The following is a 16,855-nucleotide window of genomic DNA, read 5'->3' as shown; positions in this document are numbered from 1 at the left end:
GAATACCACAGTGAAATGTTTGCCCTTGCAGTAACATAATTGGACTCACCATAGCTGAATCCGAAAAGACAGATTAGTTGGGATATGGCAGCGCTGCTCTTAAGGATCAACTAATTCCAACTGAACAATGACCATCCATCTAGATCATCTCGGTTACAGGGCACTGTTTGTATGTCAGTACAGTTTAGATTTAATGCTGAGAACTGTGCAATCTTAAATCAATAAATCACTGTCTGGGAGATCTCATTAAGCATTCAGGATGACCGGTTAAACACCAGCACATCTTTGTAAAAGGTAAACGCAGCTAGCCCTCACGCTGACAGAGATTACCATAAACGAAACCATTACACAAACCGTTCTGCCGATGTCCAAAATAGCCTTCAGTCTGTGCCTGAACACATGAAGAAAAAAGGTGTACAGGCCAAAGAATAGAGATAAATCAGAGAAGGCACCCGATCATTTCTGATTTGTTTACAACAGACCGATTGGACAGGCATTGGTCGGGAAAGATAGAAGAAAAGTCATTGGCCAGCATGACAGGAGGCAATCGAAGGCCTGGAGTTAGGGTCTGGGGAGTTAAGCTCTGTCAGGTAAGGGCTACTGTGTACAGGGAGATGTTGAGGGAGGCGAACAGGCCCTGCAGGCACACTAGGCTCTTGAGTTGCTTACTTACGATCAGTCCAGATCAATAACAATGTCAGCAGACTCTTTTCACTTACAGACCCGAAGCTGACAGGTGAAACTGTCGCCATCTAGTCTCTTCAGACTCCTCCCCCCTCTCATTCCCTTGAAGATTCAGAAACTTCAAAGACAATTCTAAGAAAAGCATACAATTGACATTTTGCTTTTTGGAGTAAGGAGTAAGGAAAAACTGGGTAATATGACAGAGCATTGTTACCTTTCTATATACATGCTGGTGCTGTTTGTATGCTTAACTTACCCCACAGGGTGGGGACAAGGGGCGGGGCATTTAAACTGCATGCAGACCATGACAGGGCCTCATTAACATCTATCGTGAGGCACAACAGAAGCTTAGTTAGTTTTCAATTATATAATACAAACAAGAATTGGTAACAAAACATTATTTTGCCTTGGTACATAATCCCTGATAGACATCAGATTTTGCGCTATTCTTTCAGGACAAACAGGTTTTGTCATTGGATTCTCTGTATAATGGTTGCCACACTGCATTATAGTTCTGGATGGTTGGTCTAAATGACTGGAATAAGCTCTGATTGGTTGTACTTGGCTACATCATTGCTTTGGAAATCTTCCATACATGCACTATCTACATTTCATGTGATGGTTTTGTAAAATCTGTTTGATGTTTTCATGGGATGAAATCTGTGGAAACTGTCCACTGAAGTGTGATACATCCACCACTGTGGTATCTTAAACTTTGATGTCACATTCTGATGGACAATGCCTATCAGCCATACCACTGCATAGACAAATTTAGCTTTCACATGGACACTAATGTAAGCCACAACCTCTGTCCGCATACATCAGCAATGTATGAACCTGTCTGTCAATTTGGTTCATAGATTATCATGGAAGCAAAACAAGTAGTAAAACTCCTATAGGAAAATACTCAACATATAAAATATACAGCAAAAAAAAGTTGATTGAGCGCATAAATTCTTAATAAGGACAACAGTAAAATCAAGAACACAACAGAAACCGTGCAATAGGAAGCAAAGAGAAGCAAGACATATAGATCATGCAAACACACTCACGACATGCTCATGGTGTTACAGCACCCACTAGTAACACTTATTCCCATCCCAAAAAGACAAATGTCTGGAAATATCTCTGAACTTCTTGTCCAGGTTTAATTTTTTCCTTTTTAACATTCGATTCAAAGAGAATCCTAGATTGACGAAAGAACCAAAGATGCAAAAACAGACTGTGAGAACTTGTTAGTAGAACAACTACTGTACAGTAGGAAGAACAGCGATCATTACCTCCTCGATTGTAAGCCTGAATCAGCTCATTTTCTCCGTCAGAGTCTGACAAAGTTAAATGTGAAATTCGGCTGTCTCGGGGGTGTTTCCCCAACTCTTCTGAAGAGACAGAACTTTGCGAGTGGCCATCCCAATTTTGTTGCCGTTGGTTATGAGGGGAGAGAGGATTGTCTGTTTCAATATCACCATCAGAGCCACTCAGGTAGCTGTACAGTCGGGTGGAGTGGTCCATTTTTTCCAGAGGGGAGACGGCAGTTTCATCAGGTGTGAGACCTACAGACAACAACCAAGACATGACAATGTCAAACACAGCAGTACAAGCAGTTTATCACAGGTAAGAAGGCCTGACTAAAGAAGACTAAGCAGAGGGATGATGCAGGAAGGTTTTGAGTAGGGAGATGGGGATGGGACAATTACCCCTATCAGCCAAGCTTGCTGTGTGAGTTGGGGGGGGGGGGGGAGATGCACATTTGGGGTGGAACAGTAGGAAATACCCTGGGTGCCTCACTCCTATCTTTGTACTGCCCCTTTGTTGGTGCCCTGTCCACCAGAAGTCACAAGAATGCCCACTTGGGATTAGTCACCTAATATAACAATTACAGACAGGAGATTTAAGAGGTCTCCAATGAGGGGACGGATAATAAAGGATAGGATACCCTTGCTGCTTTATGTCTCCTGCACCAGCCCCCCCCCCCCACCCCCGGGGGATGAGTGCCCTCCCATTCACACTCTTTAGGGCATTCTTGCCCTGACCACCAAACCCAATCAGCAGCATACAAAGTTACATTTATGAATCACAAGCTGGCAACATTACATAAAATGTGCATGATCACCAACAGGGAAAAGGGGTCTGAACAATCCATAAGGGTAAGGGGTAGGGCTGCAATTGGGTTTAAACAAGCTTGTTTTGGGGAAGGGTGGGTGGACAGGTGGGTCAACAATATGAAAGCAAGGGTATGATACTGATGATGATGACAACACGAATGGGTGGGTGAGATATCCTGAAGGTGCACTGTTGGCTTTTCTTGGAAGGGCTGACCACAAGGGTATAAAAACATAGGGTACACGGTGGATACTAGAGGACAAGCCAATTGTGCACCTATCTAGGATAAGCAAATGGCAATATTCACACAGCGAATGGTTACGCACTGGCAGCATGGCTAGATCAGAGTTAAGCATATGTATACACATGAAGGCTTATTTACATATACACAAAAATCAGATGCATGAACAGCCAATTCTGCTTTCAACCAGAGTTATGTCCCTCAAAGCCCTTGCCGTAGACTCCAGAAAGTATGACACTGTCGCACCAAATAAGGAGTTAACACTGACCATCCATGGATGGCATGTCTTCACCAAGTCAATACACTGAGGAGTGTGGCAACTCAACTGGCCCTAAAGGGTCCATAAACAAGAGATATGATGAGATCACAACAATTATGCTTGATTGATTTGTTCATAAAGCCACAGAAGTCAATCTTTTAATGTAAAGATAAATATCTTAAGATGTTAATCTGCTTGTCCTTTCTGATTTCTAGTCTAAAATGCCCACGTCTGCATGTCAATTAAGCTTACTGGCCATCACAAAACGATGTTGAAAATGAAATGGCTGTTATGTGCATAATTTCATGAGAGCAATTCATACAAAAGTAAATAAATCTGTACAGAGATTAGAAATGCACCGAATACAAACTATTACAATTACAGTTATCTACAGTTTTGGAATTTAATGAGGGTGTGTAATTCCAATGCATTACTTTACCACTTCTCACCATCACAAGAACGGTCACAATGATGTTTGATGTGTCTGAGACAATTCCATGAAACATAAAGACCTGGGCGAATTCTATTTAACAAAAACATTGCACCAGTTTATAATTTCGGGTTAATCCCCATTCACTTAGAGCACATAAACTCTTTGGTTTTGAACTGAAACAATGTATTTCATTTCTGACAAGACACAATGATGTATTTTAGTTCATGTTGACAATCTCTTTCTCAGCTACATGTATGTCACGTTGCCTCTATAATAGGATGGACTGCAGTGATCACAGAGAAAAAGTGAAAAGAACACAAATATCAAGTGATGACTGAGGCGTGATCAAAACATAACACAGTAAAAAGCAAGTCTAAATGAAGAAAGGCACAGAAGTGCATCTGTGACAATGTGCTGCTTTAGATTCCAGACACATTGCTGAAACATGTTGTCTTTTTCTCTTACCCAAAACACTTCCTTAATTTCCTGCCTTGAATCATGTTCTCGGAGCTGGCTGGAATCTATTCACTGCCAAACTGCCAATGTTTATAATCTGCTTAAACCCTTTTTTCAAAGCTGGAGAATCTGACATGTCTACAGTATTCATGGAGGGATTAAAACATCAACTTCAGCATGTTTATATTAACCACAAAGCAGAAGTGTGCGTGTGTGCGCCGGCTACACACATGTTTTCAGTATCGGCCAGTTCAATGTTCAGAGGTACAATCTAGTTAATAACAGAGAGCTGCACACGCCCATTGCCCCAAGCCTCCTGCCCAAAGCAAGCACTGGGCACAGAGGTCATATTTGCCCGGCACTTTGGAAGTGGTCTGGGGCACAACTTGAGGTCTGCATAACTCCTGCTACCCCCAAGAAGAGGTGCCCCAGCTCAGGCAGTGCCTTGTCGGTTCATCCCTTGACTCATCCCTCCAGGGCCGTACTGACAATACCCCAGACTTGCTACTTAAATTAAGGTTACGCCAGTGAAAGCCCAGTAATCTGGAGGTGACCTTACCTTGTCAAGCCTATCAGGGAAGACAAACTGGTTAGCAGAGCAATCTGGCACATTTCTATGAGGATTAGGCATAATGATGTCCCGAGCTGACTATGACATGCTGCAATGATCTGATAAGTAATTCATCACCTCTGACAGCCAATTTGCATTTTATACATGCTTCATTTCCTCCTCACACCATTACACAAAATTCTGAATTTTGTCCACAAAAAACATGAAGGCTTCATAAAATAACTTTTGCTAAAAATCATAATCTCCTTTCTTCAAGAAAATTAGAATGTTTCTTTAATAGCAGAAAAAATATTAATAACACTGATAGAAGGAATGATAGCAATGAAACATGATGGATAAGCCCACAGATCTCCCTAAATTCAACACACTGCAGCTGAAAGCTGAAAGCCGTCTACATCTAGATACAATACAAGTGTATCTCCTGACTGGTGATGCAGTCAGCAGTGTTGCGACACACCCATACCCTGAGAGACCTGGCCACAGCCATGTGGGTCAGGATCATCTGGAAGGTAGCAAGTATTCTATGGCCATTTTGAGACATTGATGTTTTTCAGCGAGCGATTACCGAGTGTTGCTCCACCCCAGGGCAAATCCAATTTAACTGATTGGCTCAGCTGAATCAATTGTCTTCATTTAGATGCACCCGAGGGAGAAGCCTTTTACAGCGTGGCAGTTTTCTCTCCCTTAACCCCTTCTCTCGTCTTGAACACCCTAAGACACATCTATCCACACTCGTCACTCTCACTTACATTTGCCTCCATTAAACCTTTCAGTGCTTAAAATGCAGAGCTGTTGCTAACAATAGAATAGCCTCTCTAAAACTTCCTTCCATACACTGACTGACTCTCTATAAGAATCCTAGTATGCTGGGCTTAAAGTTATTTCATTGGCAGTTTGATGTAATTAATCTTTGGCCACAGATTATGAATGCGAAATTTTATAGGCACACAGCATTTAGATTTCTGATATAACAAGAAAGTATTTGATCAATTTTCACTGAATGCTAAAAGACAGACTGGAATGGCAAAACTGTCTTGTTACACCAGAGTCTCTTGTAAGCTTAAATAATCACTTTCTATTAAATCCATCAGGAAGTCAAGAAGTCACAAAAACTGATGATAGTGAAAACTGAGTTTCACATCATTTTCAAAATACACGGAGCAAAACCTTTGATAATACAAGACAAAAAGAAAGATTATATATTTCGGAAGTCTGAAAAAAAAAGTGTATATGTTTAGACCCTTAAGTCCCATAATTAGGGTAAGTTCTGCAGCATAAGCATAATGGCCATGCTTGAGTGACTGAGTGACTGAGTGACGGACTCACCTAAACCAGACAGCTTCTTGTTATGGTGGGCCACTTTGACTTCTTCATATGGCCTCAGGTTGTCGTCGGAGTGAAAGTCCTCTTCAGAGGAGCTGTACTGCTGGCTGGCGCTTGCTTGGTCCCGGCCCCGCCGGTTATGACGGGTACGCGTCTGGGCCTTTGGACGAGGCTGCCCATCCATCACGAACCAATAGAATAGCTCCTGTGACTCTCTTCTTTTACACTAAGCCATGTGACATCAAGCTGAAAGAAAACAGAATCAGATATGGTCTTATTAATCAGAGTTGATCAGACTGTTCCAATCACAGGCAGAAATCATTGCCAAACCTATGATCATATTAGACGGGAAATGCTCGCCGTAACGACTCAGCAAATCTTACACAAGCTTCTTACAAGTTTGAAATATGACAATTTTTGCCCAGACCAACACGGAGTGAGGATTAAGGCATTGGGAAGTGAAGCCGTGTTAATTTAACACTCTGACAGATGTTGGTTAGGAGTAAGAAGTCATTTGTCAAGGGAAACTTAATTTAGGAGAATACTTCTCCAAGATACAATGCCATGACAGCCCTCAGAAAAAACGTCCCGCACATGAAACCATACACTGGAAAAGCGTCAAACATTCTCTCTAGAGATCAAAGCAAGTAAATATCTATATGGGTGAACGGCACATATGAAGAACTCGTTTTCTTCATCCTTGTGTACACCTACATCATAGACATCAGTCATTTGTATTGTTAATTGCATTACAATTTTTCTTTTCCAAAGCAATCGTTTATCAAGAGCATAATTTTGTAAAGTCATATTTTAAATCTTCTGTACAAGACTGACAATGAGACCAGGAAAATGCAACCAGCCCAGATTTTACATACCACTGCTGCTTCATTAGGGAGACCTATGCCTGGTCTGACAGATATCTGGTAGTGTTTTTTTGTTTCTTCAAAATGTATCCTTGCACAAGATCACATTCTGTGACCATTCAGATCTTAGATCTAGATGATATGTCGCAATTAGAGACACAGTCACTAAATTCAAGTATTAGCCTGAAGGCAGACTCCTGAGCAGACAGGAAGGAGAGTCATTAAGAGGTGTTTGTTTACAATCACACAGACAGTGTGGGTCGACTGCTGTCTGCTTCCGGTCTGCCACTTTCCCAGTAAACAATGACATACCCACGCATCATGAACTGGCGTGCAGAAAAAACAGGCGTCCTCCAGGAATTGAATGGCTTAAGGATGAACTAAGCAGCCACAGTTATGACCTTCAACAATTACAGAATGTCCCCGACAACGCCGAAGTGCTCGGTGACAATAGCCGAATAGGAAAATCAATTGCCTTTCACTATGCATGGCCGAGTAGGGATGCTCTTCAAGCAATGGCATTCAGTGCTGCATTTTTGGACACGGGGATTCCAATGCTGGACAAAAGAGTCAATGCATGGAGGGCAGTGTCACCAGTTTTGAAAAATTGTTTTTTGATATCATCAGGGAATCCTATGAGTCAGCCAACACAACCACTCTTCAAATAAATGAAACCCATTAGGCCTGAGGCCGAAGCATGATGGGTGACAATTTTTAAATTTTTTTTTTTTTTGCACATTTATATTTTGGTTCAAATCAACAGCATTACTTGGGTCTTGTGTTTATGACTGACTTGAATAATCAAACAGAACAAATCCAAATAACATATATGGAGAAAAGTCATCTTTTCCACCAGCCATACAGAGCTGCATTAATGAAAGGCCAATGAGTATAATGAATATGAGCACAACTGCCACTCAGGACTTCAACACTTATCAAACCATTGTTGCACTAATGCAGGGGTTCAAGCATTGCTCAAAACAATAGTCTATGTGAAAAACTGCATGGGCATCATCCAGGGTTCTCTGAACATTTGGTTATGTCTATACAGTTGCTTCAGTTGCCAAGGTAACCTACAAATATCTGCTTATAATACAAGAATAAAACTTTACATAGCGTAAAGCACCTCAAAAATACACGTTTTTCAACATTTTAGCCAAGCTAATCTAGAAAGCTTCCACCAACTTACTTCTTTGTTATCTTTTGAATCTTTGTTATTGGAATTTGCAATACATCATGAATCAGTCGGTGACAGGACACTTGTGGAGGCAGACCAGGGGCATTTCTAACAAAATTCAACATTGTGCTTAATGAGGCAATATTCAAAGTCTTCCAGTTACTGCCTGGGTAGGTTTCTGTATAGTCTAGACAACAGGCCACTCAGGTAAGATAACGTGTCCCCCAAGAGAGAAAGTAGGTCCAAACTTTCCCGCGGTTTAATGATTTTTTATAGGTGCCAAACTCCAAGGGCAAATGTCTTCCAAAGTCAACTTCCTTCCAGACGCTGGTAGCAGAACAATGGACACCTTTGACGAGCCATATGGTACCTTGGTTCAGACAGCTGATAGGCAGTAATTGGTCAAAACATTCCCGGGCAACAGCCACTAACAAGTCCTAATACCATCATCCTTAGGTAGTCTACAACACGTTGCCATAGAAACTGTTAAACTTGTCACCTTAGGTATGACGGTAATGAAATTAGGATGCGAGACTGCTTAACTTCATTTCCGAGGCAAATAAAGAAGGTGGGAATTGCGTGAGGTCAAAACACACGATTACCCTCTGCCCAGAGAACCAATCTTGTTTAAAACCATTCATCATTCACAAGTACTGGAACTGATTGGCAACTGATATGTACTGCAAGCTGAAAACTGGTAGAATTTATATATTGAAAACTGTGTGGATGCTTTCTGCATGATTAATCTTAAGTCTTGTGAAAACATTCTCGAGCGTTGAAGCGAGTGGGGTCATTTACTGGCCTTAAAAAAAATAGGAGACCCGAGAGGAGTTGTGAGGAAGATATTGTGTAAAATGTCCCCATGCCATGTGGAATAATAACTTCATGGACTGGTGAGACTCGAGATGGGATTACGCTCTTGGGCAATCGATGACAAGACGAGGGGGACACCGCCAGACAAGGAGCACTGAGGGCTACATTCTGTCACACAAACCTCTGCCCCTTTTTTTCGGGGAGGAGCGATTAAAGGGGCTGTCCAAGATGGGGGTAATTTATTCCAAGGAAATTCCTCTAGATCCCATTACATCTCAGCAGTGATCAGGTGATGGGTCAAAGGTTGGGCTTTATGTGGGCATACCAGCTGTGCTCACCATGCAAATTTCCTAATTTTCAGCAAATTAATTAAACGGTTTAAACACAGCTCAAAGCAATTGACTCCCCATCGCTAGATCCCACTATGATAATCAATATGGGGTAGTTGAGTCACTGTCCAAGATACTTTCTCCAGTTTTACCCCCCATTACAGCTATCCAGTCTCCCAGGTCAGCTCAGAGAAATGTTTTGCCATGCATTCCAGACTGGAGCTCATTAACTCCATCTTCATACAAAGAAAATCCCATGTCCAAAACATCAATATTCTGAGATTGGAGAAAACAGGCTTCCTTTTCCACTTAAACGGTTCTTCTCTTCTCGGTATAAATCAAACACGTATTCCATCTCCATGGTTAAGTTATAACTTGTCCAGCCTATCATCAAAAACCTACTCCAAATCCCTTCCATAGAAAATCAGCTTTATCCTGCACATTTGGAGGTAAACATAGGATTACATTTGCTACATTTTTACACTGCACATTGTTTGTATGTTTAATGTTATATGAAAACATACAAAAATATATTAAAAGCATTCGATTTGTGATTTTTGCAATTATTAAAATGATTTTATTTTCACATTCACTCCAATTTTACAACAGGATTTTGCTTGTTGATAGATTGCAACAGTGAGATCAAACCACATTAAAAACTTCAAAATCAGATCTGAATACCCGGAAGGCTGATGTGTTTATTTATTTATTTATTTAATTGGTGTTTTATGGCACACTCAAGAATATTTCACTTATACAACAGCACCCAGCATTATGGTAGGAGGAAACCGGGCACAGCCCAGGGGAAACCCACGACCATCCGCAGGTTGCTCGAAGACCTTCCCATGTACGGCCGGAGAGGAAGCCAGCATGAGCTGGACTTGAACTCACTGCGATCGCATTGGTGACAGGCTCCTGGGTCTTTATGCTGCGCTAGCGCACTAACAAACTGAGCTACGGAGGCCCCCATGGCTGATGTGTACATGATGTAAAGTTATGCAGTAGATGATGCCCAACTTAGTAAACCATGTCCACGTGCATTTAGAACATAGATGTTTTCTTTATTGTAACAGATGTGTACTTTTTTGATTTTCTGACAACGATAGCTGCCTTTCACACCCAATACTCTGTTCGAGAAGACCAGTTTGTATCATCAATCAACTTAATCTGGCTAAACCCCTTAATCTGGCTAAACCCCTTAAAAATGAATTATCCACCAGTCAAATCTTCTTGATAAGATCCCAGTCTGTATGCTTCTATCAATAACACCCTAAAATATCCATCGGTCACAAAAAAGAACAATAATCCCGTTAAAAACAGATTACATCCTGAGATACAGAAAGAAAAGCAGGCAGCAGTTGCAGTATTTCGTGTCTTCAAGAAGTTCTAGTGGCAGAAACATGTCATATGGATTACTAACTGGGATGGCTGACACATCATCAGTCTGCCATAAATCCATAGGTCTTCATAAGGGAGACTAATGGAGGATCATGGTGCAGAAAACATCTCATCAAGATCACATTAGAAGCCACTGAGTTGTAACCACTGACAGAGATAGCAAGGATGGTGTGACTGACGCTGACTGAAGTTCTGCAACCCTACCCATGAATAGGGGAAAAATAGCAATAGAGAGCACTAGAAAGAGGACATTGGTAAGCTGACAGCGGTAAATAGTGGTGAAATGACACTGATGAGCACTGACAAGATGACATTGGAATTTAACGAGTCTTGGGTTGACAGGGTAATAATGGGCAGCACAGTTTGTGCAAATACATAAAATAGCCCTAAACCACAGAGGAAAATCATCTGAAAATCATCCACAGAGGAAAATCATCTGAAAATCATCCACAGAGGAAAATCATCTGAAAATCATCTGAAAATCATCCACAGAGGAAAATCATCTGAAAATCATCCACAGAGGAAAATCATCTGAAAATCATCCACAGAGGAAAATCATCTGAAAATCATCCACAGAGGAAAATCATCTGAAAATCATCCATAGAGGAAAATCATCTGAAAATCCACATCTATACGGCCTTACGTTCATGATGCTCATTACCATGAATCAAACTCAAAAAAATCCTATCATGAGAAGAGATGGTGGAGCACAGGTTATGTTCTGTGTATAAGTCATGGTACCAGTATCAGTCTTTATAACGTTGTATGAACATGTCATGGTACCAGTATCAGTCTTTATAACGTTGTATGAACATGTCATGGTACCAGTATCAGTCTTTATAACGTTGTATGAACATGTCATGGTACCAGTATCAGTCTTTATAACGTTGTATGAACATGTCATGGTGCCAGTATCAGTCTTTATAACGTTGTATGAACATGTCATGGTACCAGTATCAGTCTTTATAACGTTGTATGAACATGTCATGGTACCAGTATCAGTCTTTATAACGTTGTATGAACATGTCATGGTACCAGTATCAGTCTTTATAACGTTGTATGAACATGTCATGGTACCAGTATCAGTCTTTATAACGTTGTATGAACATGTCATGGTACCAGTATCAGTCTTTATAACGTTGTATGAACATGTCATGATACCAGTATCAGTCTTTATAACGTTGTATGAACATGTAGTGTCCTGTATGATTCTTGATTTATATCATCAATACAGATATTCATGTAGATTTTCTATTGAAGCATTGCCTTATTTGAGGAAACAGCATTGCCTTATTTGGGGAAGCAGAATTGCCTTATTTGAGGAAGCAGAATTGCCTTATTTGAGGAAGCATTGCCTTATTTGAGGAAGCATTGTATTTTTGGAACATTGGTTTTCAGTTTGGGACTCCCTGCTCCTCTCTAAAACTGTTCTCTTGTCCAAACTGATTGTTTGAGCACAATCAAACAATTCTGTGGCTTGGTTTTGATTTATACCTTTTCAGCCAGTGTACGCACCCTGCAACTGTCCATCAAGCTAACCTCCAATCCACAGCATCTATCAACCTCATCCCCCTAAAAACCTAGAACCAATGCCATTAAAAACTCTTTTAGATATTCTGAGGTGATGTTGTGGAACCAAATACATGTGAAAACATCACAGAATGCCAATGATTTAAAAAAAAAATGGAAGTGTTTATCATGTTAAAATATGCCTCTGTTGATTAAGTATGAAATTGTCTATGATTCACTACATTGTATATAGTCTTTGATCATCTTACATCAGGTTCATCTATATTTTGTATATACTATACAGACTCTGTGAATAACGTTTTCTGTCAGCATGTGTATGCACAAGGGTCTCAAGGAAGATTGGTTTTGTAACTAACTAATCTGCCTCAGAAAATAAAGTACATGTATCATTATTATGTCTGGGGTCCATAGCTTTGGGTCCCATGGAGGCAACGTGGACACTTGAAGAGCACCTAAACAAGTGTTCCTGGAGCAACCATCACTGCGATGCCACTAAAATAATGGTAAAAATTCGTTGTCCAAAACACTCCAATCCTCTGTGCATGACCCTCTCATGAAGGAATGTCCAAAACACTCCAGTGCTCTGTGCATGACCCTCTCATGAAGGAATGTCCAAAACACTCCAGTGCTCTGTGCATGACCCTCTCATGAAGGAATGTCCAAAACACTCCAGTGCTCTGTGCATGACCCTCTCATGAAGGAATGTCCAAAACACTCCAGTGCTCTGTGCATGACCCTCTCATGAAGGAATGTCAAAGGAAAACATAATCTTCAACACGAAATGCCACAATGACTAAAAGGCAAGAAAATTTCGAATTTAACACCACGTTCTATCCTCATTTAAATTGGCTGTTTCCATACTGCAAGGTGACTTCTTGATAAAATTATCAGCAACACCATAAAAAAAGGAGTTGAAGACTTCCGGTAAAAAGGTGGTAAAAGAGAACATTGGTGACAGGGGGCTTCCCAGAGCTCTGATACATCACTGAAGTGTTCTCCACCAGCCATATGACTCACTCACAACCCCACACCAAATTACACCTCATTTCCTCCCAGAATTCACTCTTATCTCCCGCCTAGAAACTCACCAATGCATTTTAAATCAGGTAAATTTTCAAGCCCAAACGGTTTTTTAAGCTGAAAATCCCAGATAAATCAAGCCAAATGGCAGTGATTGAAAACATAGCAGGCCTGCCTTTAGTGAATCACAAAGACAGCGAAGAGATACATTACCTGCCTCACTGCTAATTATCTGATTAATGCTCAGCCCTCTTAATTAACATTCCTATGAACGGCCACTTAAACTTTTTTGCTGGTAAGATTACACAATTAAAATCAATCCTAGGAGCTTATTTGACCAAAGTTATCTTTCCACACGGGAGCGAATGGTTTCTAAATCTGTGACGAGGACACATCAGGATTATAAATGACGAAACAGAGGGAGCAAAAAGGCTAAAAACATCCAGTGGTGCAGGTACAAATCTGAAGGCCAGATAGTTTGATGGCCAGGTTATATCACTGGTGTGGTATCTGTATGAGGAAATGGAGGTAAAACTTAACTTTAAACTGACAAAATGTGTGTAATAAGAATCTTATTAAAAGATGAAAATACCTCAAAATTGTACTTTCAAGAAATATTTCACAATACAAAAAAGAATTTATTGTAAAGATATTAATCAAGCAATGTTTCATAAATCATATGAAAAAACATATTAAAAACATATTAATATCAAACATTCAACTGTCTTGATTCAATGAATCACCACGACGACAGTGTGTTCTCAAATTACAAACATGCATTCATCAATAAAATGCACCACGGCCTGCATGTCTACATGTCCCAAATCAAATCATACCGAAAGATAACTTAAAAAATTTACACTATACCTCTATGTCTGCAATTTCACATTCATTGCTACTTTACTTCTGCTGCACAAACGCTGTGCAAATCACTGCACAGTAACACAACTGTGCAAATTTACTTGTTTTATTATACTGTGTCCTCTGAGAAGTCAGGATGCTTGGGGTTGGGGTGGAGGTGGGGTTGGGGGTAGGGGTGGGTCAGGGAGGCAGAGGGGAGGGAGTTACAGAGAGTAATTCATAGAGGAATTGTAAATGGTCCTGACAAGAGTATCCCTCAGCACTACTGTAGCCCTCCAGGAGCCACATGTCTTACAAGCTGGGCTGTCTATATGGCACCCACCACCTATTCATCAGCCGCATCTTTGTGGTCCCTGATGACAGATCTTATCCCGGGGTATACCCAGCCAGCCCGCTCCCCTGCCCACTCACAGCCAGTCTGTTAAAACTATAATTAAACCCCTGTCCAAGAGGACATAACCCAACATGTTTTACAAGACCACATTTTTCTGGGATTAATTGAACCAGACACTCCATGGAATGGGGAAGGAGCTGGCCCTTGTGTTAAGGTAGGCTGCTACACCTGCTTCTCAGTCATTATGATGGGCTTACCCTACAGACAACTTAAACAGACTTCACGCAGCGTTACAATGGAGTAGCCATTTTCCCCGGCGATCAGCATGGGTTCTCCTGATGTTGACTCATAGTGACATGAAGGGATTGCGTAAATGTGACCTGAAACTGGAGCTGGTTCTCCATCAGGGCATTACAGCAGGAATGTTGGAGGCATGCAGGATCTTCTCTTATGTATGTGCATTAGGGCAGCAGAACACATTTATCATTATTGGTACCAGTACCTCAAACAAACTGTACTTACACGTACATGTACTATCACACAACACATCTCAGTAACTATCAATGTGACTTGATTGAGGGTCTAAGAGACAAAACAACAACAAGGGTCAGGCTTACAAGAGAATACTGAATGTATCAAGAAGAGTTTCATTCTCTGTTCTTGTGGAGTACTTGTGTATATGTATTATATTACCGTAATTGTGCTTTAACTATTATGCAAGATATTAACAGGTTATAATGGCATTTTTATTAGTACATATTACTGATCTATGACAGGTTATAATGTTACTGGCACTACAATGATATTACTTTCATCTCACGTTCACCTCACAGGCTTTTGCTTACAGGTGCATCTTAGCACGGCCATATCGCCTCTGGACTGGGTAACACAACAGAGAGGTGCAGCTTTGACACCCCCACCCCCCACAGAAGCAAGCCTTTCCCCCCCTGCCCCTGAGATTGCTAGCCAGTACTCATGGGTTGTCAGGGTCAATGTGTTGGCATCTAGTCCTCTCCTCGATCTAAACCTACGTTCAGTATCAGATCATCCTAACTCCCCTGTTCTCCACTCTTAATGGAAACTCCGAAACCAGGACCAGCTGCCTAAGGGTCCCCAGTCAAGAGGCTTTACTCACCTGGGCTTCAATTAGTGCCCGCCCCTAATGAAGGCCTGGGCTATACTTGAGAAGATAGGGTGAACACAGTGACATAATACTCCTGTAAGCTTAGGACAGCCCTCATGTGCTTTTACAAATGTACACACCAAACAAAACATAGCAGAACTTATTGTTTACCACATTACATTACTGATGATTATATCTGTATAACTCAGTCAATTTATCATAAATATGTCCTTCCCCCAGGCCGTCACATGCTCCTACAAAACAAAGCAGCAGAAAAACAAGGGCCTAGGTCGATCGCTATGGCAACGTTTCATAGTGTTAACTACATTGTGGTGATACTTATCATTTCATGTGAAATATATTCGTGGGATTAAGAACGACTATCTCTTCCCCCAAGGCAAAAAACAAAAAACAAACAAACAATATAAAACAGAAAACCAACGCAAAAGGCCAGAAATAAAGTACCATGATGAAAATCATTCACATACCAGTTTACAGCAAACTGTAACAGATAGGCCAGTCTCCAGCGACTAGCCAATCTGTGGTGCGCTTCCTGTTTTACAGGGTTCACTGCTCAGTTTACATTCTACCATCACTCTGTAAGCCCAAGAAACCCATACACTCCCGAGTTATATGTCAATGTTTGGGGAGCGTCACGGTGCACAGGAAGACTAGTATTTTCGACAGTTCTGCTTTTTGAAGGACAGCTGGCTAAGAGCACCACTGGTAGGGGTGCGTGCTGCAACATTCGTCATAATTGTATAACCATCCGCAGTTACGCCCCATACTGACCTTAGTGACCCCTCAGTTTAACCCGTTTTTTCCCCTCTCTGCCAGCCTGTTAATCACCGCTGTCCCTCCTCTGACAAGGTTTCATCAATAAACACATAAGATGATAGAACTGTGTATGATTTATGGGACTGTTGGAATGATCGTCAGTGCGAGAAGTTCCATGACTCCAGCTTTTCAACAAGGTCACCTTTTCCGAGAGCCTCCAGACCAGCCGCTCTTGCATAAATGTGTCTCCAGGGTGTTTTGTGCCTCGATCTTCACAAGAATACCCATACATCTGAGGAGCTACATGACACCTCATCACTCCACCTCATCACCACTCCCCAACCGGCAACCTCAGCCCTTAACACACTGTTACCGAGCCACAGAAAACCCAGCTGATGTTTTTGAATACACACAACCAAACACCCTACCAGAAGGGCTCCCAGAGGCTCTATTACAGAATCTCCCCTACCAAAGGGACTTATACTGTAAATATTTACCGTGCTGGCAACCATGAACTTTAATCATTATTTACAGTTATCATGGCTAGCTTTGGGTAGAGT

At 41.3% G+C, this 16,855-nt stretch overlaps 1 protein-coding gene across 1 annotated transcript in view; it reads right to left on the bottom strand.

Annotated features, from left to right (window-relative positions):
* LOC135473769 (teneurin-m-like) overlaps nucleotides 1-16,855 on the bottom strand; it is a 257,605-nt gene that overhangs the window by 37,345 nt on the left and 203,405 nt on the right. Inside the window, 2 exon segments of the mRNA XM_064753657.1 lie at nucleotides 1,965-2,237; nucleotides 6,074-6,316. Coding sequence (XP_064609727.1) covers nucleotides 1,965-2,237; nucleotides 6,074-6,254 — 454 coding nt within the window. The 5' untranslated portion in view covers nucleotides 6,255-6,316.

Source organism: Liolophura sinensis, chromosome 8, assembly GCF_032854445.1.
Source record: "Liolophura sinensis isolate JHLJ2023 chromosome 8, CUHK_Ljap_v2, whole genome shotgun sequence".
Classification (NCBI taxonomy): domain Eukaryota; kingdom Metazoa; phylum Mollusca; class Polyplacophora; order Chitonida; family Chitonidae; genus Liolophura; species Liolophura sinensis.
The sequence above is the reverse complement of the archived record's forward strand: the minus strand, read 5'-3'. Positions and strand labels throughout refer to the sequence as shown.